Here is a 22,473-nt window from a genome sequence, read left to right on the forward strand (position 1 = left end):
CACGCACTAATTCTCAAGCTCATATTCTCTCAATTAGAAGGAGAAACAAAACAATTTACGTTTTCCAAACAAAAAAAGGTTTGTTTTTTTAAGTGGCAACGGTTTATAGTATTCAATTACCAACACTGCCCTAGTAAAAACTGTAAGTCATAAAAAAAGATTTTATTGAATAGAAAGGAAAAAGGGGGGGGGAAACAAGGCTTCCTACGAAAGACTATATCCATCCATTTTGGAATGTAAACTCTGAGCAGAAATAAAAAGCTCAGTTCACATTTTTAGGAGTCCCTGTTGGGTGCAATCAGAATGGCCTGAAGGGAGAGGAGTAGCGTGGTGATCCCCTGCTTTGGTATGGAGAATCGCGACTCCTTGAACCAGAACGGGAGCGCGAGTAGCCATAGGTGATGCTTCTTTCAGGACAGACTCTGATATAGGACGTTTCACCCTGGAATTCAAAACAAAGAAAACCCAAACATTGGCATGACATCCTGTGGACAGCGGAATGAATGAACGAATGCCAAAAATGAAGACCAGAAACCAATGTACAAGCGGCTCAAGGCAGGAGAGGTTTTCGCACAAAGGCAGTATAAATCCAGCTACTACTGCCTTCGGCCGACTCTGGTCTGGCCCTCGAGGCCTACAGAGGAAGGGCACATTACACAACCACTAGGATTGTGCAGGTCTCAGCAAGGCAAACACAGACCAGTTCTGTCCCCAGCTAACTAAGAGGAGGGTGAAGATGTCAGCAAGGTTCCATCTTTTAACTTGGAGGGAAAGAGATGCAAGCTAGTTCTTCGGCATAGTTACGAGAGGCTTTGGTGAACCAGCTCATCTTTTTAAGTTAAGTGTCCAGGTTCTGGAGGGAAATTCCACAGCAAGCAGCCTCCGGCTGGTGTCAGAGAGGGTGGTTGCAGCAGATCAAGCCAGCCACTGGTAGAAGGTGGTTGCAAAGGAGGTAGAGCTGCCCCAAGATAGGGCGGGGGGAAATCAACCTGATTTATGTCACAGGTATTGTGAGACCACCACAGGAAGAGGTTCCATGCACAGGTGGGAAAGATTGCTATCGTAACCACTACAGTGACTCAACAGCTCCTCTGGGGAATAACACTGCAGTCTGCTGATACAATCTCCAGCTGCCAAGGCAAAGTGAGCTAAGCTTATTCAAACAAACAGCCAGCAGCGACCTGTTCAGCCCTCGGCCATCAAAGGGAGAGATGGGCAAAGCGAGTCAACTCGACTTACCCAGAAGAAGTCGGAGGCAAGTCATCCAAATGCTCTTTTTTTCTCTCTCTCTCTCTCGGAACTTAGAAATGGAACCACAAAACCTGGTCCCGCCTGTCAGGGCTCACACCAAGCCAACATGGGGCAGGTTTCCCGAGGCCTTGACAATGTGTCAGTTGGATGCCTAACTTGCTACAAGGATTCCCATTCAAAGACTACGGCTAGATTCCACCCTGGTGCTTCTGGAGAGTATCACAATAGGACAGGTTAACGCACGTTCCTCCATGACTGGCACCACGCACATGCTCTTCACCCACAGGCAGGAACCCACCTCATGAGATCGGAATTTGGTGTCATCCAGTTTACGCAGTGCGTATTCCATGTCTTCCTTGCGGAGAAACTCAACCACCCCCATTCCATCTTTCTGTACATCTGCATAACATACATCACCAGCTTCGCGCATATGATCCTTCAGGTCCTGCCAGCTGCCTGATGGAGGAAGCCCTAAGCAGTGAGAACACAAAACATAAGAGACCGTGTCAAAAGGGGACACCAGCTGCTTAGGCGATGCCAGGAACGGCCGCATGCCCTTGACTGGTCCCTCCAGCACGCCCAAAGGAGCTGCCACTTCCACAGGCTTCCTGTTGATTCCAGAGAGTTAGTGCTACAATAAGGACAGAAGGATCCAAAGCACAGCAATTAAGATCCACTCCAGAACGGGCGAGCCCTCCATGTCAGCAAGATAGTCCCCTAGGTGGCTTTAGGATTCAGAGTGCTGGGCATTCAGAGGAATCCTCCTGTTGGTCCAATGTAAACTTAACATCATCACCCCTAACTCTGACTGTACAGATTGTATTCCGTGTACGGCTTAGTTACTCAGGGTCGGATTCCCATCCAAGAAAGTAGGTCCCCTTCTAACAGGTATGAGTTTGGGTCCTTAGATTAGGGTCCTCCAATAGCTCATCCTTGGGCAGCGAAGCAGGGATACCCATGCTTAGCTATCAGCACGTTTACTAAGAAAAGCCAAAAGGGAAGTGGTTTCCCTGTTCCACATCATATCCTTGAGACACTCGAACACTGCTGCTCCTGGCAGTTTTCGAGAATGCTTCACAACACTCTCTAGCAATGCAAGTTCTCCCCTTCATGCCAAAAGTCAAGAGATTTTTTTTCCTCCAGATATCCTCCCTGCCCTCCCAGGCTTCTGTGTGGGAGATGTACACCTGGGGTTCAACATTTTGGTTTTCAGGTCCTGCTGTAAAGCTGAAGAGATTGCAATTCAGTGGCTTCCTCCCAGTGAGCACTCCTATTCCTAGCCAGAATGCCAAAGTAACATGCAGAGAAGCAGAGAGTGAGATCACTGGTATTTTTAAAGTAGCGCCTGAGAATAAATATGCTTTATGAGTTTGTTCTAAGTAGACCATTCCATAAATCTGGTCAGGGACTGCTGAGTGTTCTCCAGAGATTTGATCGCCATGGCAAAAACCTTCTCAATACTTCCGTTTTTCTCCACTACTTCCAGAGAAAGTACAGGCCTTTTCCACCTGTCTCTACCAACTCACTAACTCGTTACCTATTCCAGAAATGCCAGGGTTGCTCCGAGTTGTCCACAAGGTTACTAATTAAGGGGGCTAATTCAGGTTAATGTTCTCCCATAACGAGGACTGCAGCACTGGCCACCATCTGTCTTTCTTTAATAGACTCATTTTGGTCTCAGAGCATCAACGTGTTTTAAAAGTTATTTCAGCTTATGTTAAGCTATTGGGACCCATACCTTCTGGCTCTATAAGCTACAAAAACGATCCCTAGGGTCTTCTTAGAACAGAAGAACAGCCCTGCTGGATCAGACCCAAGGAGGCCCATCTAGTCCAGCATCCTGTTTCGCACAGTGGCCCACCAGATGCCGCTGGAAGCCACAGGCAGGAGTTGAGGGCATGCCCTCTTCCTTTCCTTCACCCACCCACCCAGTCGCCACTTGCAAGTCCACGAGTTCAAGCCTGCCCACAGGTGGAGACGTTTGTGCTCACCCTTAATTCACCAAGATGAACTCCAAAAACAATATGGAGACTTCCTCCAGGAAGCAAACCAAGAAGTTGTGTTGTCCTCTCTCTCAGTCCGGGAAAAAAAAAAATCTCCTCCAGATGCACAGGTTTCACATTAAAGAAGAAACCTTAGATTACCAACGCGAGATATTCCTTCTCCCCAACACAACATAAGTGAGGAATGGCATCAGGATGGTTCCTAATCAGTACAGAAGACAACATACCTGAAACAAGGACTCGAAATTCAGAACGCCGTGAAGGAGGGCCATTCCTCCCACGAGGCCCCCCACCAAAGCCTCCACCCCGACCTCTGGAAGGTCTGGGGAACTCAACACGCAGGCGACACTGGCCATAATCATAACCATTCCTCCCGTAAATTGCATCTTCTGCATCTCTGCAAACAAATAATACAGGACTAAGATTAGCAATGCTCAGTCAGCATCTGAAAAGAACATGAAAAGGTACTGAGAACCATTTGTCGCTGGGAGACAGGTCTGAAAGAGTTCAAAACTTCCAGTTCCTGAGCTGGGACTAGTTAGCACTTGACAAGATCCAAGAGAACACCTCTTATGTTCTAAAGCAGAGATTCTCAACATTGGGTCCCTCCCCAGCTGTTATTGGAGTTCAACTCCCATAATCCCCAGCCCCAGTGGCCTTTGGTTGGGGATTATGGGAGTTGAAGTCCAAGAACATCTGGGGAGGGACCCAATGTTGAGAAGCCTTGATCTAAAGGACCAGCCTCTGGCTCCCACAACTCCAGAAACATCATTCACATTTCAAGGTTATGAGCAAGATTGACATGCATCTACAGTTGGACAGAGATAACAATATGGAAGGTATTAATTATACACACAATTAACCATCAGGGCTGTGAAGTTTACACAAAGGATTTTCATGCCTTCGAGCAGCAAGTGTCAACCACAACATAGCACCAGGGAGTTCTTAGATATTTTCAGAACACCAATTACTATGTTGACTTGCTCACTCTTTTTCTTATGAAGGTAGTAATCAGATTAACAAAGCTTAGTGCCCCAGGCATTGTTGCTTTAAAGGTAAAGTGTGCTGTCAAGTCGATTTCGACTCCTGGCGCCCACAGAGCCCTGTGGTTTTCTTTTGGTAGAATACAAGAGGGGTTTACCATTGCCTCCTCCCACGCAGTATGAGCTGATGCCTTTCAGCATCTTCCTAGATCACTGCTGCGCTGCCCGATATAGTACCAGTGGGGATTAGAACCAGCAACCTTCTGATTGTTAGTCAAGCATTTCCCCGCTGCGCCTTTAGCTACCTGAAAAAGCCAGCACCAATTGCCCAAAGCAAGCTACTTTAAACAGATAAAGCAAAATTGAGAAGCTCGTCTCTGCTGTCTGAGGTCAACGACCTTTTATTTATTTTTACACTTATAGTGAGGCTGAGAGAGACATAACTGGCCCAGAGTCACCCAGTGAGTCTCATGGCTGAATGGGGATTCGAACCCGCGTCTTCCTGGTCCTAGTCCAACACTCTAACCACTATGCCATGCTGGCTTAGCAGTGTCCCAATTACTACTTTAACAGTTCAAACGAAGGTGCACGGCTTCAACTGCCCAGCTGTTGTTGGACTACAACTCCCATCATTCCCAGCCACAGTAGGCAACAGTCTGCAATGGTAGGCTGAAGTTATGCAGTACTGAATTAGAGTACTTAGAAATTAGAGCCCTCCAAAACTCGTTTATAAAGCATGATCTACAGCTTACTGCTTCAAATGCCAATCATTTTTCATCCCCAACATGGTGGATACTTAATTAACTGGTGCTTTTGTGCAAATGGGCTACCTCTGGCAGCCGTCTCTGCACCCCAAGATACAAATCTGAGGTCTGCAGCCTTTCAGTTGTAACCAAATAAGTGGGTGTTTGGAAATGAACAGCATGGAGCGAAGAAGCATTGCTTAATTTCAATACTCGAAGGAAATCAGGGATGTGCATGGAACCGCAGACGGCCAGTTCAGCGGCACGGTGTGTGTGTGTGGGGGGAAGGGGTTACCTTTAAGAAGCAGGAAGGGTGCTCTTACACACACAGACACGTCGTGTTTCCCCTGTCGGCACTGTCTGCAAAATCGCTGGCGCGGGGCGGCAGCATACCCCCTTGCCGCCCTGGTCAGCCTCGAACCGGAAGTGCCCGACACGCATGCTCCTTAAAAGGTAACACACACAACCCCAAACCGGCCGAACCGCCGGACTTTTGAACCGGTTCGGCAGTCCACAAAAGGACCGCCGAACCGGTTCGTGCATATCCCTAAAGGAAACGACTTGGTATCCAACAGTGTTGACCAGGACCAATTTAACATAAAAATGAGCAACAGTTCTTCACTGCATCCGATTTAATGAACCAAGAATTCCACTTCAGTGATTGTGGTGAAGGCTGGTGGTATGACTACCTATGACCCACTACCTTAAAAAAAAAAATCATTAATCTTTACGATTAAGGCAGACCTTTGGCCTTCTTCTGAGGCCAAGGCAGTCAGAAGATACTTGTACTATACCTCAACTTCAACATTAACACAGCAGAGAGGCCATTCCATAGTCTGCCTTTTACTTTACGCTGTCTCTGAGTAATCTTTGTGGGAAGTCAAAGGGGCCTCATTTCCTAACTGGTTAAATGGAAACTGCTCCCACATGTCAAAATGGCTTTTCACATCTTGGATGGGTCTTAATTCGGTCACCTACGCAATAGTTCTCACTTTTCCATAGCTGTTTAATATCACACCACTTCTCCAAGAAGCAATGTTTTTGGTGGGGACTACCCAGAATATAGGTATCTCAACAATAATGAGGGATACCTATGCACACAAAGAATGTAATCCTTTTCAGAGGAAAAACATAGAAGGATCAAAGGCTGAGGGACCACCCAACACAAACTAACCCCATGTTGAGATGTCCAGGCTCTTGTGAGGACAGAGAGAGCAATATGGTGGTAAGTGGTAGCCAGCAGAATAAACGGACTGCAGTGGTAATTAATGTGCATTTCAAAAATCAGAGGGTTCTCCTTATCAGGAGGCCCAACAACAGCCACCTCCCCACCATCTGCCATTCGCTCTCGGAGACTATTCTCTGAGCATCTTGCATCCAGGAACAAATAAGAAAGAAGAGAGCAGGAGATGAAGACATTCGGGAGTTCAGCATTTCACAGTCTATTTGGGGTGTGGGTAGGAAGAAGAGCAGGATGCAGGTTAAGAGCATTTGGCAGCTGCTGATGTCTACCTTACATTTCCTTTTAGATTGTGAGCCCTTTGGGCTCCATCTTATAGATGCATTTTCTAGATAAACTGCTTTGAAAACTTTGTTGAAAAGCAGTGTATAAATATCCACATGTATGTACCACAGTATATAATCCACAGGGGTAAAAAAAATATTGGCTAAGTACATCAGCCAGACAAAATATTTTACTTGTTCCCTGAACTATGTTGGTACATTACTAGTCAGGACCTTTTTCACTCGTCAGGAATCATTTTTCACTCGTCACAGACTAGTAGACTAGTGGATTTCCTGAGCCCTGTATATAGCAGCAGCAGCATAATAGTGGTGAATTATCAGATGCAGTGGTGGAAGCGGACAGGATGTGACACGGAGGAGAGTAAAAGACTCCCTCATTTGCTACTCCACCAAACAGATCACAGAGCATCAATCTCTTCAAGCAATGGAACTACTGTGGGGGCCAGGGAAAAACACCTCCATCATAAATCTAAAGCAACAAACACAAAGCAAAGCTCCTCCAACAGAGGGATGATCTCTTTCCACAGCATGGGCAATTCTCAGGGAAGGCCCAAAGGAGATGGCCTGAATTTTTTGTTTTTGTGGATCTCTTCATTTAGCAAAAGCACTGTTTCAGATTTGGGGGATGAGGGCTGGGAAGGGGACTGAATATTCTCAGCAAGATTCAAGAGAGATTTAAGATTCAATTTCAAAAGAGCAGTATACCTTAAGAACACTTGGGATGGTTACCCCTTTTCGACACCCAATCATGATAGCAACATTACGGACACAGATCAGACAGACATGCACGCACACTTCTTTTGGCATGTGGAGAAACCCAAACGGTCTTGATGTTATATCTTAGTACAGAAGTTCATCCTGTTTACGTTATAACAAAGAGTAACAAACAGACCCAACATAATGCAGGTCAGAGATCCAAGGTATTTCTACGGACTGAGTGGTGAAAAGGAAGCCTCTGGTTCAGAACTTGCCGTACACTCATCGGGTGGCCTTAGGCAAGCCACTTCCCCCTCAGCAATATGGGGACAATAAAACTGGTCTGCTGTAAAGGGTTGTTGTGAAAATTACAAGATAACGCGCTTGAAGCACATTGAACACTCAAAAGCACTATATAAATGCCAAATCCTAATGATAAGTATTTTCCATGAAGTCTTTGGCATAAGCCTTTAGTCATCATGCAGTACTTTAACAAAGTCTAAACGTTACTGAAATAATTGCATATTCTTTACTTGCTCACCCCTGCCTCCAATTCACTCCTTTACCTTCATTTCTCCCTCAGGGCGGGAACCTGTCCTCTCATTCTTTGTAATGCGTCATGTACAATGAATGGTGCGATATAAAGGTAACCATCTCCTGCTTTATAGTTTGATTACTCTTCTAACATGTTGAGTATTTTGTACTAAATGCAAAATATTGTTCGCAATGTTTTCTTTTTCTAATGTTTGTAATTTGGTTCTTAGAAGCAGAAGAGCAGAATCATTATAAAATCAATAAAGTGAATTATTATAAGGCATATTCCTAATAATTAGCAAAGAGAAGGCAAGATATCAGTCAATTAATATCAATAAAATATACTGAAGGGGAAAGTGGAGATTCATCCTGGCCTAGGATAAATCCTCATATAAATAAAAATATAAGGTCTGAGAGCTGTTGTTTTGTTTTGAATTTTCTGAGCTCCTTTGGGAGAAGGAACCTTCCCTTGTCTCTGCTATGGCCCATTTGACCCACAAGGATACCCCTCAGGATCTGGCCACCCTGCTATGTAAACCACTTTGAAGACTTTTGTTGAAAAAAAAAGAGTGTACAAGTATTAAAATAGGTATTTATTACATACGAAAACTATCTTGAGGGGGAAAGAGGAGATTCGCCCCCTCCTTGGAAAAATCCTTATATAAATGCCACATAGAACTTCGTGCCATTTAAGATTCTGAGCCTCTATAGGACTGATAACTGGATCCTCCCGCCCCATTTCTCTACTCCAGAGACTGCAGATGTTGTTGGACTGCAACTGACAGCAGTTCCCAATGTTAAGTCCCCACATGTTGCTGAGCTACAACTCCCATCATCCCCAGGCATTTGGTGTCCAACAACATCCAGGCACCCAGTGCTGAAACTCAGGAACATGGGAAGCTGCCTTCTACCAAGTCAAACCCTTGGTCCATCTAGCTCAGTATTGTCTACCCAGGCTGGCAGCAGCTTCTCCAAGGTGACAAGCAGGAGTCTCCTGTAGCCCAATCTGGAGATGCCAAGGAGGGAACTCGGAGCCTTCTGCATGCAAAGGCTATATTACTGAAATGAACAACAGGGAATGCGCACTGAAAAGCCCTGGTTCCTTCCAAAGGGCCATAGGAATGCATGGAATTTCCAAATGGCCATTGCCCATGCATGGAAGGAGGAACATAGGAAGCTGCCATATACTGAGTCAGACCATTGGTCTAACTAGGTCAGTATTGTCTACCCAGGCTGGCAGCAGCTTCTCCAAGGATGCAGGCAAGAGTCTCTCTCAGCCCAATCTTGGAGATGCTGCCAGGGAGGGAACTTGGAGCCTTCTGCATGCAAGCCTGAAGATGCTCTTCCCTTCCCAGAGTGGCCCCACCCCACCCCATCATACAGCGCTCACATATGTAGTCTCCCATCCAAATGCAAACCAGGGCAGCCCCTGCTCAGCAAAGGGGACAACTCCTGCTCCCCTTAAGGTGTGCAGCCCCTGCTGCTCTCCTCCCTCACAAGCACACACACACCCCCAATATTAACTCGCTGGAATTAGTTTGCCCAGCAATATACCCCATCCCTTTCTGCACATTAAAACTCACCCCTTCAGGGAACCCGACCCTCTCAAACTCGCCAATTCCCATGATGGCCCCATCGCCAGCACTGCTCCACTATGTAAAACGCTTTGAACACTTGCGCTGAAAAGCCGTATATAAGTACCACAAATAAATGCTGGGGGGGGAGAAAAAGAGGGCCACCCCTCTTTTCCTCCCCCCTGCCCCACTCAAATTGAGCCAAAAGGCACTTTTTAAAAGTAGTGATTCTCTTGTATTGAGCAAGGGAAGAGCACCTGGCCCTATCCATCCCCAGCACAGCATCCCTCCAGTGCCTGTTGCTGGTGTCTACTGTACTGTTTCTTTTTAGACTGTGAGCCCTTTGGGGACAGGGAGCCATCTTTATTTTATACATCTATGTAAACCGCTTGGGGAACTTTGCTTGAAAAGCGGGATACAAATATTCACTGTATTCGCAAACCCTGCTGAGCAGAGGCACCTTTTAAAAGTGGAGATTCTCTTGTACTTAGCAGGGGGAGAGCAACTGGCCCTCTCCAGCCCCAGCACAACATCCCTCCACAGTGGTTGGGGTTCTTTATTTATTCATTTATATCTATATAAACCACTTTGGGGGGACTTTGATTGAAAAGTGGGATACAAATATCCATATCCATAATCCCTGCTAACTGAGCCAAGAGGCAATTTCTTATTTCTTTTTAGACTGTGAGCCCTTCAGGGATGGGAATCCATCTTATTTATTTAATATTTCTCTATGTAAACCGCTTCGGGGACTTTTGTTGAAAAGCGGTATATAAATAGTTGTTAAAGTGACAATTCTCTTGCACTTAGCAGGGGGAGAGCAACTGGCCTTCTCCACCCCCAGCACAACATCCCTCCACAGTGGCTGGGGTTCTTCATTTATATCTCTGTAAATCACCTGGGGGGTTGAAAAGCGGGGTACAAATATTCGCCGTATTCGCAACCCCTGCTAAACTGAGCCAAGATTTAAAGTGGAAATTCTCTTGCATTTAGCAGGGGGAGAGCAGCTGGCCCTCTCCACCCCCTCCACAGTGGCGGCTGCTGCTGGGGTGTCTCTCTCATATGACTTTCTTTGGAGTGGGAGGAAGGGGGAACAGGGAGCCATTTTATTTATTTCTATGTAAGCCACTTGGGGGGGGGACTTCGGTGGAAAAGCGGGGCACAAACAATCGCCCTAGATTCGTCTCCCCTTTCGAAGAACGTGTGGGAGGAGGGGAGGCGGTTTCCTCATAAAAGGCGGGAAGAAGCGCGAGGGAGGGCGGGGGCGAGCGCGCGCGCTCCCCGGAGAGCAGCAGCAGAGGGGCGAGGTGGGCGTGGCTCCCCTGCCTCCCCTCCCAGACCCCCGCGAAAGGAGCCCCTGCGGCGCCGCCTGGGCCACCCCGTGTGTGGCGGCGGCGGCGGCGCCCCCCCCGGCCCCGCCCACGCACCGCGGGTCCTCGAAGCGCACGAAGGCGAAGGGCACGAGGCCGCGCCGGCTCTTCAGCTCGATGTCCCGGATGCGGCCGTACTTGTAGAAGAGCTCCTCCAGGTCCTTCTCGCGCACGTCGGCCGGGAGGTTCCCCACGTAGATGCGGCCGTCGCCCGCCCCGCCGCTGCCGCCCCGGCCGCCCCCGGACATCCCGGCCCCGCCGCCGCCGTAGTCCATGCTGTCCCGGCCCCAGCCTCCGGACATCTTTCCCTCACTCACGCACAGCGGCCTACGCCGAGTCAGTCAGTCAAGAGTCGGAGAGGCCGCCGCCGCCCAGCCACCCCCTCAGGCGCCTGACGGAGGACAAAAAAAAAAAAAATTAAAAAAGGAGTGTGTGGGAGTGAGGAAGCGCTGCTTAAAGGGGAGGGAAAAAAGGAGCCGGCGTGCGCGCGCAGACACAAAATGGACCACATAGGCAGCACCGCCGCACGCTTGAAAGGGGGGGGAGGCAAAGCCCACAAAACACCCAAATCCCACCTCCCTCGCGAGGCAAGGCGCATGCGTCAGTGGCTGTGGTCGCGCATGCGCGGACGAGTTCTACCCCAGGCTTAGAAGTGCAGACAGAGTTAATAAAAGAGTAGAGCGGTGTGTCCCGTTGTGTAGAGAGGGGCTCTTTGGTTGCCGCTCCCGGAAGCCATTTTTTTTTCTCCTTCTTTGCTCATGTGGGTATTGAGCTGTTCATGTTCAATAATTAAGGACCCGCATTTAGCGTAGCAGTGATTCAGCAGCATGTGTTCTCCCGCTATCCAAAGAAAAAGTAGCCTCATGGAGAGCCTTCTTGCTTTTTTATAACTCGGTCTTGGGCGGGGGCGGGGACTCTTTTAAAGTCTGTGGTGCTCAGTGAGAATTATAGACAGTGATGACATTCAGTTTTATTAAGGGGAAAGCTTCTCTCCCCACTACTAACTCATTACAATTCTAATTGGCCTTCTGATGGGGACAAGGTCCTTTTCCTGCTTGCTGCTAGGTCAGAGTATGCTTACAGGAGGGTAGCAAAATTTCTCTTCATAGCAAGCAAGATTCGGTTTAGTGTGATTGAGGCACGAGATGCTGGGTTGTGCACTTCAGATTAAGCGGTTTTATTTGAACGAATTTAGCCATGTGTATGATATTCGAAGGTATTAATGTTTTATGTATTGTATGTATTTACTGCTGCTGTTGTTTTTCTTTTTGTATTTATGCTGGCCTTGGGCCGAAATAAACAAATACATACATAGACATTCAGTTTTCAGGAGAGTTCTGACTCTTGTGTTTCAAGCAACTATGCTTGAAACAAAACATCAGACCTCTGATCTGATGGCGGGACATCCTGGTTACCTTTGGGGCCATTCCTCCGCCCCCCGAATCTGGGGTGGGGAGTGAACGCTACCCCTTGGAAATAATGGAGACAGCCAGGAGTCTTAGCGTAGCTTTGGATGGTGTCATCCCACCTCCCACGGGGAGCAGGATATATGATTGCATGCATTATTGTTGTTTGTTTGTTTGTTTGTTTGTTTACACAGTCAGGTGTTATTGACTGGTTTGTTTTATCCAGACATCGAGTCCTTCCCAAGGACCTGGGATGGCTGAATTTTATTGTCAATGTTGTTGCTGTTGTTATAGATATCGTCACAGAATATAGGCTGTTCCCAGTGAAGTTGCTTTTTGTAACTGGCTGATGGTGATTTCTGTGGCCCCGATGGTGTTGAGGTGCTCTTCAAGGTCTTCTGGAACTGCACCCAGGGCGCCAATGACCACTGGGATTATTTTGGTCTTCTTCTGCCACAGCCTTTCAATTTCCATTTGTAGATCTTTGTGTATTCTTGTTTTTTTCTGTTTCTTTTTCTTCTATTATTATTATTATTATTTAAAATATTTATACCTGCCCCTCCAGTGCACTACTGCTCGGGGTGGCTCACAACAATAAGATAGACACAAGATACAATAAAAGTATTAAAATTAACTAAATTAAACAAGAAAAGAAATAAGTTGTCAGATTAAAAACCACAATCATTAGGTTCAAATTAAAACTGAAAATTATAAGAAGCTAAAGAACCTACCAGATATAACAACAACAAATGAAGCATTAAAAAGCCTCCTAAGAGTCCACACTGACTTGACCACACTTAATCAATCAATTACTCTTTCCAACTCAGGCCTTATTTTGTGTGAAAAATATGCTCGTTTTTAAAAAAAGGTTTGTAAACTTTTGTGCTTCCATTGCAAAGAGCCATCGTTGTTATGGCCATATTGCTAACGTTATAGGCTGGAGGAATTGGAGCTGTGTGTGACAGAGGGTGGTTTACAACAACCCTGCAGTATAGTCCACTGTTCTTATATTGTAGAGGGAACTAGGAGTGGTTTACAAGAAACTGGCTTTGTTCCTGTTCCCACGGCAACCCTGCGATGTAGTCTACTGTTACTCTACATGACATTAGTACAGTATAGCCACCCTTTTGTACAAGAATAAAGGTTGTGCATAAAAAACATGTTGCAGTAGAAGTTATGCCCACTTCCTTGGTCTTATTTATTTGGCTGCCTGTTATGGATTTCCAGCAAAAATAAAAACCATTCAAATACACCACAGGCTGCAGCAAAGATAAATGTCATTAAATTGATACTTCAGGTTCTCCTAGTCTAAACCCAGCAGTCAGTTCCATGCTTCATTCACTTGCATGCAGACATGCTGTTCCTTTATCCCTCTCCTACAGCATAACATGAAAATCAACGTTAAGCCAGAAGCTAGGCAGTATGTGAGATTCTAGCTAGCCTCTCTCTGTAACACCCAGTGTTTCCCAGGTTGCTAGATCCTTCTGTGAGTTTTTCTGTTTGGCACGGAGCATCTCTGCATTACTAATGGAGAGAGGAAAGGAACAGAGGTTCCTGCATTTGTTAAATGCATTAAATTAAGTAATTGTATGAAATCAATTAATTAAAACATTGCATACATTGTACTAAGTAGAGGTTTCAATGAATTACATATAAAGTATAATTTTAAGAGCTTTGGCTCTGCATGTCACAGAAGTTCTATTTTTATTGCTTTAATATACTGCCCCATAGAAAATTTCAAATCAAAACCTCCTGTGCAGACTTACTCAAGCATTATACCATCCATTCTGTAAAAACAACTGCTAGTCTTTAAAAGGACCTTTAATAAATTTACTGAGGCAGAAGCTTTTGTGCAGTAGAGCCCTCTCCATCAGATTCATGAAGTTAGACAGACTGATCGGTCTAGGTGCATAGAGAGTGAAAGAAATGTTTATAAGCCATGAGACCAAAGGGCCATGACATACAAGAAATCCAGTTTGTGACATTTCTGTGCAATTATATATGAGATAAGCATGGTGACAATTCATAACTGTATTTATTGGCAAGCACACCATCTTCTTAGCTTTGCTAGGCTAATTGAATGTAGTATTATATTAAAATTTAGTCATGTTAAATTAGCATATCTTGGTATGCCTAGAAATGCCACAGACTGTGCCTCTTGCATTTAATGGCCATTTGACCCTACTGTTCATAATTTGTCCCCTCTGTATCCATGTAGATACATATAGCTGCTATATACTTAAAATATACACAGTACTTAATGCATCTGATGGAGTGGGCTCTAGTAATTAAAAGCTTCTGCCATAATCAGTCTGGTGTTAACATGCCACAAGACTTTTTGTGCTTTTGCTGCATCAGGCTAACATGACTATCCTGCTGCAGTTTATAATCCTTTCTGCCTGTTCGGGTTTTCAGATTTGCCACCTCTGTCTTGGCCTTGATTGAAATTCTACTATAACAATGGAGCAGGGCTGGTGGTAAAAGGTAAAAGTTGTGCCGTAGAGTCAGTGTCAACTCCTGGCAACCACAGAGTCTTTGGTAGGATACAGGAGGGGTTTATTATTGCCTCTTCCCGCGCACTATAAGATGATGCCTTTCAGCATCTTCCTATATCGCTGCTGCCCAACAGAGGTGTTTCCCATAGTCTGGGAAACAGCAAGCATGAATTGTCCCCTTTGCTAAGCATGATCCACCCTAATTTGAGTCAGACCCTTGGTCCATCTAGCTCAGTATTGTCTACCCAGACTGGCAGTGGCTTCTCCAAGGTTTCAGGCAGGAATCTCTCTCAGCCCTATCCTGGAGACGCCAGGAACTTGGAACCTTCTGCATGCAAGCAGGCAGGTGCTCTTCCCAGAACGCCCCCATCCCCTAAGTGAAATATCTTAACAGTGCTCACATGTAGGCCCCCTTTCAAATGAAAACCAGGGTGGACCCTGCTGAGCAGAGGATAGAGTTCATGCTGGCTACCACAAGACCAGCTCTCCTCCAAGACCATCACCCTCATCTGCTTGGACACGATGAGTGTGGGTACACCACCAGTGAGAGCTGCACTAGGCATTAGATATCACGAGCCACCCAGGTAGCCCTTAAACTGGATAGGCATTCTGCACATGCTCAGAAACACTCTGTCATTGGGTCTCTCTCTCTCTCTCTCTCTCTCTCTCTCTCTCTCTCTATATATATATATATATATATATATATATAAATTAAAGATATCTCAGCCCATGGCCAGAGGTGCTCACCCTGCCTGCAGTCAACCTTAGTGGCCACCCGTAGATCCCTCCTCCCTCCGCCTTTTTCCCAGGGCATTGGTGGGCCTACATTTCCCATGCTCTCTAGAAAGAAAGACTCTGCGCTGCGGCGACCCTTAGGAGCACTAGGGCTCTAAGCCGGGGCGAGGGGTGCCTGGGCCGGCCAGGCCGGTCTCCCGAGGCGAACCTCCCACCTTCCTTCCCCCAGGATGTCCAGGCTTCCGTTCCCGGGCCGGCTAAGCCCGCGGAACAGGCCAGGCCGCCGAAGCCCCTCCGTCGCCGTGACAACGGACGCTGGCGCGGTGCATGCCGGCCCGCAATAAAATGCAGCTGCAAAGCTCTACGGGAGGCGCTGTTGGCCCGGCCAATGGGCTCCGAGGCGTATTGTTGTCGTAGCCAATGGCCGTTGCCGGGGAGGGGGTGGGCGTGGCTGCCGGCGGCGGAGGAGGAGGGAGGGAGCGGCCGGCGCGGGCGGCACTCGAGGCTGGGCGCGGGCGAGAGAGGAACGCAGCGTGGCCGAGCGGTTCTCACGCCTCCCCCTCCAGGGTTCGTTAGTGACGCGACGCCGGGCCAGCGAGCGAGCGTCGAGGGGTCCATTTGCGCGTCCGCTCCGTTAACGTCCCTTCCCGCCGTCCTCGGAAACCGCCGCCCCGCGGAAGCAGCACCCCACGGTGAGGACCACGCTTCGTGGCGCGGCTCAGCAGTAGGGCTCACCCGCCCCCCCGCGCTGCCCTGCTGGGGGGCGTGGAACTGGGCATGGGGGCTGCTTGCCAGCCGGGCTGGCTTCTGCGTTGGTCCCTCATCAACGTCTATAAATAGATTTCAGAACGCTGCCTTTAGTTTTAAAAAGTGTGTGTGTGTGTAACATCATATAGTTGTGCATGTGTATGTTATAACTATATATTTTATAGTAGTATATTTATATAGTGTGTGTGTGTGTGTATATATAACATAAGAACTGCCACAGTTGTGTATTTATATAACTGTGTTATATAGTAGTGTACTTATGGTGTGTATACGCATGTGTGTATATAGCATCATATATGGGTTACAGTTGGGTATTTATATAACTATGCTATATAGGAGTATATGTATATAATGTGTGTGTATACACATGTGTGTGTGCATGGATACATACATACATACATACATACACACACACGCCCTTCTATCTTTTAAAATGGTAGGGGATGGGTGTGTGTGAAACTTTTGCCAAAGCAACCTACAGAGAGAACTAATGAGAGACACCATTCTTCATCTTAAAAACAGCAACCCAGGAACAACAAATTCAACACTTGAAAGAGTGAGGGGCTGCTGATTTGTGTTAATCTGATCTCTGTTTGAAGAGTGACCCGATAATAATATAAATAAACAAGAGCATCTGAGGAAGCTTGGGAAGGGATGCTTTTGTAAGATGAATGGCAGGCTTGTGATTTATTTGTGTAGCTTGTTTACTTTACTTGGGTAAAAAAGGAGGCCATGAAGTGTGTAGTGAGGGGTCCACTCTAGGGGGCAGAATTGAGGCAGGGGTGCTTCGGAGGGGCACCTTGACATATTTTGGAGTGGTATATCCTTTAGCATTCCATATATAAGTAAACTGAAGGGTTTTAACAAATATTTTTAAAAACCAGAGAATTAGCAGATTATTTCCATACACATCTACAATATCAAAAATAATAGTAAAGTGCTTAATGAAGCCAGAAAGTGTATTTTTAGAGGGGGTGGGAATCCATTCTGGTGGTTATTGAGGCAGAGGTGTTGGTCTGAAGGTGGATCACCTTAGTGAGATAACTGGTTGTTATTCTCTGGTGTATTATTGAGTTTGATTGAGAACAATTGAAAAAGTTCTCGATTAATTAATAATAATAATAATAATATGAATATTTATATACTGCCCTTCAACCAAAGTTCTCAAAGCGGATTACATAGAAAAATGAATACATAATTAAAATGAATACATAATTTTTTTGTTACTTTAGTTTTATTTAGAATGCAATTTTAATGCTGTCTTGTTTTGCATGTTTTTGTACACCACCCAGAGTCTTCAGAGTGGGCGGTATATCAAATGTTTCTAATAAATAAATAAGATGGTCCCCTGTCCCCAAACCACCTTAAGTAGCGCAGTGAGGAAATGCTTGACTAACAAGCAGAAGGTTGCTGGTTCGAATCCCTGCCGGAACTATATTGGGCAGCAGCGATATAGGAAGATGCTGAAAGGCATCATCTCATACTGTGCAGGAGGAGGCAATGGTCAACCTCTCCTGTATTCTACCAAAGACAACTACGAGGCTCTGTGGGCGCCAGGAGTCAAAATTGACTTGATGGCACACTTTTTCCTGTCCCCGAAGGGTTCACAATCTAAAAATAAACATAAGACAGATACCAGCAACAGCTGCTGGAGGGATGCTGTGCTAGGTGCTGTGCATGGTTGAGAGGCAGATGAGGGTCAGACTTCTTAAATAAAGGCAATGTGTGTAAAAGAGGAGTACTGTCAAGATTGAGTATGGGGTAGGGAGGTATAACTGAGAGAAATGGATCAGTTGAGTGGGTGTGGCATGAATTTGCAGAGAGGTCTTGTGGGTAAAATGTGGGTGCAGGAGAGAAGGTAAATGGATGGGGAGTATCTGGGGAAATTAACGTGTGATGGGGTGGTATTCTATGTATAGTGTATGCTAGGTACTGTATAATTATTGCTCAGTTCCAAAACACTGTTTATAAAACATAGCACTCTTTCTTGGACTCGTTTTTGAGTCTTAGCAATGGCAGTAAAATAACTTCCAAATAAAAACTGCTGCTTTAAACAAATCTTAAAATGTGCAATGGCTTAAAACAGGGGTGTCCAACTCGGACCCTCCTTCAGATGGTGGGCTATAACACTGTGCCCCTGGTGGCACAGTGGTAAAACTGCCGCCCTGTAACCAGAAGGTTACAAGTTCGATCCTGACCAGGGGCTCAAGGTTGACTCAGCCTTCCATCCTTCCGAGGTCGGTAAAATGAGTACCCAGAATGTTGGGGGCAATATGCTAAATCATTGTAAACCGCTTAGAGAGCTCCGGCTATAGAGCGGTATATAAATGTAAGTGCTATTGCTATCATTCCCGACTGTTGGCTGCTGTGATTGGGAATGATGGGAGCTGTAGTCCGAAAACAGCTGGAGGGCCAAAGTTTTAAACTCCAAAGTTTAAAAGCTATGCTTATGACCTTGTAAAAGGAGTTGGGATTAACTCCTTAGGGGAAAGGGTTTGGACCATGTTTTAAGGAGAGGTCTTGAGGAGACAAGAATTGAGGTAACTTGTCGGCAAATGAAGTTGGGTCATAGCAAACAGTAACTCCTGCCTAATGGTGAAGATGGCACATTTACTCCCTACTCTCCCACTTAGGATGGATGAACTGACATCGGTATTAATGTTCTCACCTTCCCCACCTCCTGCCTCTCAAGGAGAAGAGGCTGACACTTGGAAGACCATATGGCTGTGAAAAGCTGATCTGGGAGTGGGGACATTGCCATCTTGGGAATTAGAGCATTTGTGAGTGTGGGGTTCCTTAATGAGTGGTGATGGTGAGTTTTAATTTGCAGAAAGGTATGGAGCATTGCTGGGTAATTAAACTAAACGCTTCCCCTTAGGGGAGGAGAGCTGGTCTTGTGATAGCAAGCATGAATTGTCCCCTTTGCTAAGCAGGATCTGCCCTAATTTGCATGTGAATGGGAGACTGTGTGTGGGCACTGTAAGATATTCCCCGTAGGCGATGGCGCTGCTCTGGGAAGAGAATCTGCAAGCTTGCATGCAGAAGGTCCCAAGTTCCCTCTGAGAGACTCCTGCCTGTAACCTTGGAGAAGCCGCTGCCAATCTGTGCAGACAACACTGAGTTGGATGGACCAGGGGTCTGACTTGGTAGAAGGCAGCTTCCTACATTCCTAGGGGCTACTATTGGATTTAGAAGTTATAGTGCATGTGGGCAAAAGGGGCTGATATTTTGAAATGGTGCCAAAGAAGTGTGTGTTGTCTGGGGGTGGATATTGGGAAGGAGAATTTGGAGGGGCTCCTTTGGTAACTCGAATAATGAACCTTTCAGTAAGCATATTAGCAAGAATGCATTGCATTGCTGGAGGGCGACTTGCAAGGAGTTCAGTTCTGCTTCTTGCTTGTCATGCAACATGCACGGCATATAGAATGTTGCTGTATTTCGTTCTGGCTTCTAATTGAAGTCATGTGTAGGCTGCTTAACTCTCCAAAGTAGGGTCCCTGTGCTAATTTGCATGGTGTATGTGCTGGAGTACAAGTGTTCAGCCTGTTGGTCTCTTTCTGCAGAGAGGTTCAAAGAACCTGACAGATTGTATCTGTTAAAACAGTGACAGGAAATAAACATCACTTTTTAAAAGCGCCTCAGAAATGTTTAGAGATGGTCCTGAAGAGATTTACTCCTCTGCTTCTACAGTAGCAGAAGCTACTTTTCTGCACATTTTACCAGCCTCGCGCCTAGAACAAATGCCAGAGTATGTTTGGGGTGTTCATTCTGAGACTTGATGGGTTTTTCTGAGAATCGAGCTATTCAGATGATCCCTGGCTTGCAGAACAGATAGTCCTTCCAGCACCTGTTAGTTCTAATTATTGCACATTGTGTTTTGTAGGTAACCATGAGTGATCGAAAGGCCGTGATCAAGAATGCAGATATGTCTGAGGAGATGCAGCAGGACTCTGTGGAGTGTGCTACACAGGCCCTGGAAAAATACAACATTGAGAAGGACATTGCTGCCCACATAAAGAAGGTAAATCTTCGTGATTTAACAATAGACGTCATAATTTATTGTGGCTGGAAATGGTTGGGTGTCATAGTTCAGTAACAGCTGGAAAGCCAAGGTTGCCTACCCCAGTTTAGAACTTAGCACAAAGAGGTGTGGAATTGAAGGCGGGGGGGATCAAAACAAAACCTGTTTCTAATAAATAACATGTGAAGTTGTACCAACAAACTTTTAAACTGGCAGATCATGATATTGTATGTCAGAAGTGCACTATTGTATGTCTGCTAGCGAAGAGTTGGCCATCTTTCCTGTGACTTTCACACCGCCTGATGTGGGTGGCTCAGCTGCATGTCTGTGTTGTTGCTGAGGGAATCTTAAGGAAGTAAGTCAAGCATCTGTAGAATTTGGTAGAGTTGGTGAGATGGTTGCCAAGCCTGCTGCAGCAGTGGGAGGGCTACATCAACACACAAAGAATCAGTGTGAAGGCATCTGCGCTTCTGTGAAAATTATTGGGGTGGGGGACCAAGGTTTCCTTGGTTTTGGAAGCCACAGAGCATTTTTGTGTGTGTTAGCAAGGTATCAAACCATCTTGTGTCAAATAATGCTTTCATATATGCATCAACCATTGCATGGGTCGAACCGAACGCTACTCCAGCACAGTGACACAAGTGTGTCTGTGTTTAATATGAAAGAGCTGCTCTATTGTCTTGGAATACAGAGCACAAATACTTAGGTCTTCTGTAAAACACTTGCGCAGCTCAACTTTCCTTGTAAATGTGTTGAACATAAATGGCTCCAAGCCTCCGTATGGAAAAATGTCATTTGTTTTCCATAGTGAATTCATCCACATTGCTTTTCAGAATATTTATTAGAATGTTCTGTTGCCATCCGGGCACTAGTGTGGCTTTTAACACCTAGTAAGAGCTAGAGTTTGCACACACTGTCATGGTTCTCTTTGTGTGTTTTTCCCCCCCAGCAAGCAACTTGGTAGGTAGAACCTAAATCATGTTCTTTCTCACTGTTACACAATGTAGTCCATTAAAATTCCAAACTTGACATCGTCATACTGTTTTAAATAAGCCCCTCTGTCTTGCATCCCTGCAATAAGCCATTCCTTGGACAACTCCCATAATGGCTTGTTCTGGTGACGATGGATAAAATGCTCTATAGTGCATGGGGGATACAAATTGATACCACTCCGTAGATCCTCAGTGACTCTTTAGGCACGCTAAGACTTTGATGTGGACTGAATTGAGTCTCCATGCCGAGTTCTAGACAGGGGTAGACAAGAGAGCACTGTGCTGCTACTGAGTCCTGTTCTCTCCCTCGCCCTGGTCTCAAAGCCTGTGTGGGCTTGTGTGGAATGTTCCGGGCGGCAGATCTCAAGCAGCTACTGCAAGCAGTCCTGTTAATGTCAGCATCTCATGAAGGTTTCAACATCTAGTGGCTGAAATCCAAAATGACTTAGTAGTCCTTTTGAAGTTAATGGGACAAGTTGCTCAAGACTAACTTGTCCTATTTAATAGGACTACTCATGAGTAACTTAGTCTGAATGTCAGCCACTGTCTTGACTACAGAGCAAGAACAACTGTTGAATAATTGGTGAGTACACAAGTTATAGTGTAGTAAAAACCATTGCTTACTGTATGTACATCTGAAGAGATTAGAATGAGAGATTTTTTTGCCAACCAGAAGGGTATTTATCTAAACCCATCAAGTGAATCTGTTAACATCTACGATGCTAAGATCTTAAGTGACTCTTTTCCAGGAGTTTGACAAGAAATACAATCCTACTTGGCACTGCATTGTGGGAAGAAATTTTGGCAGCTATGTGACTCATGAGACCAAACATTTCATCTACTTCTACCTGGGCCAAGTTGCTATTCTCCTCTTCAAATCCGGTTAGAACATGGGACTCTTCCACCCAAACACGCATTTGGTTACAGGACTGCACGCTAATTCCAAATAGACTGAAGTCTTCAGCCTTCCCCAGGGAACATACCTTGATCTTCAAGCCTTTTGTTGTTTTAATGGACAGGTACTACTCTGTACCATTTGTGTTCTTGTTGTGACCATAAAACAATAGCAAAAAATTAATCTTGTATGTATGTTTTCTTTAAAAAAAAAAACAAAAACCCAACACTTCAGTTCCTTTTGCTAATAAAACTGTTGGGCATACACTTAAACCTTTTTAGCGTTTATTCTAATTTTATATTAGCCCACCTCATTGCAAAGCTAGACTATTACCTTTTGCATCACAGATCTGCAAAGGTGTATGGCTAAATGAACTAAGTTTTTGCAAAGCGTAGTTGTCCCAAAGTTAGATACAGTAGTGCTATAGCTCATTTGCCAAGGCAGTTTTACCAACAAAACCTGAAGACTCTTCAGTGTGCTTTC

The 22,473-nt window shown here is 45.7% G+C and overlaps 2 protein-coding genes across 2 annotated transcripts; one reads left to right on the forward strand and one right to left on the reverse strand.

The window, feature by feature from the left end:
- Positions 1-141: 141 nt before the first annotated feature.
- Positions 142-11,262, reverse strand: SRSF9 (serine and arginine rich splicing factor 9). Its single transcript, XM_053280476.1, has 4 exons — positions 10,736-11,262; positions 3,482-3,651; positions 1,550-1,722; positions 142-442 (listed from the first exon to the last, which is right to left on the reverse strand). The coding sequence occupies exons 1-4, from the start codon at positions 10,978-10,980 to the stop codon at positions 299-301; spliced, it is 732 nt and encodes a 243-aa protein (XP_053136451.1). The 5' UTR covers positions 10,981-11,262; the 3' UTR covers positions 142-298.
- A 4,506-nt stretch (positions 11,263-15,768) lies between these two features.
- On the forward strand, positions 15,769-22,173 carry DYNLL1 (dynein light chain LC8-type 1). Its single transcript, XM_053280478.1, has 3 exons — positions 15,769-16,006; positions 19,966-20,103; positions 21,845-22,173. Exons 2-3 carry the CDS (start codon positions 19,972-19,974, stop codon positions 21,980-21,982), a joined length of 270 nt encoding a protein of 89 aa, XP_053136453.1. The 5' UTR covers positions 15,769-16,006; positions 19,966-19,971; the 3' UTR covers positions 21,983-22,173.
- Positions 22,174-22,473: the final 300 nt, after the last annotated feature.

The sequence above is a fragment of the Hemicordylus capensis genome, chromosome 15 (genome assembly GCF_027244095.1).
Source record: "Hemicordylus capensis ecotype Gifberg chromosome 15, rHemCap1.1.pri, whole genome shotgun sequence".
NCBI classification, from domain to species: Eukaryota; Metazoa; Chordata; class Lepidosauria; order Squamata; family Cordylidae; genus Hemicordylus; species Hemicordylus capensis.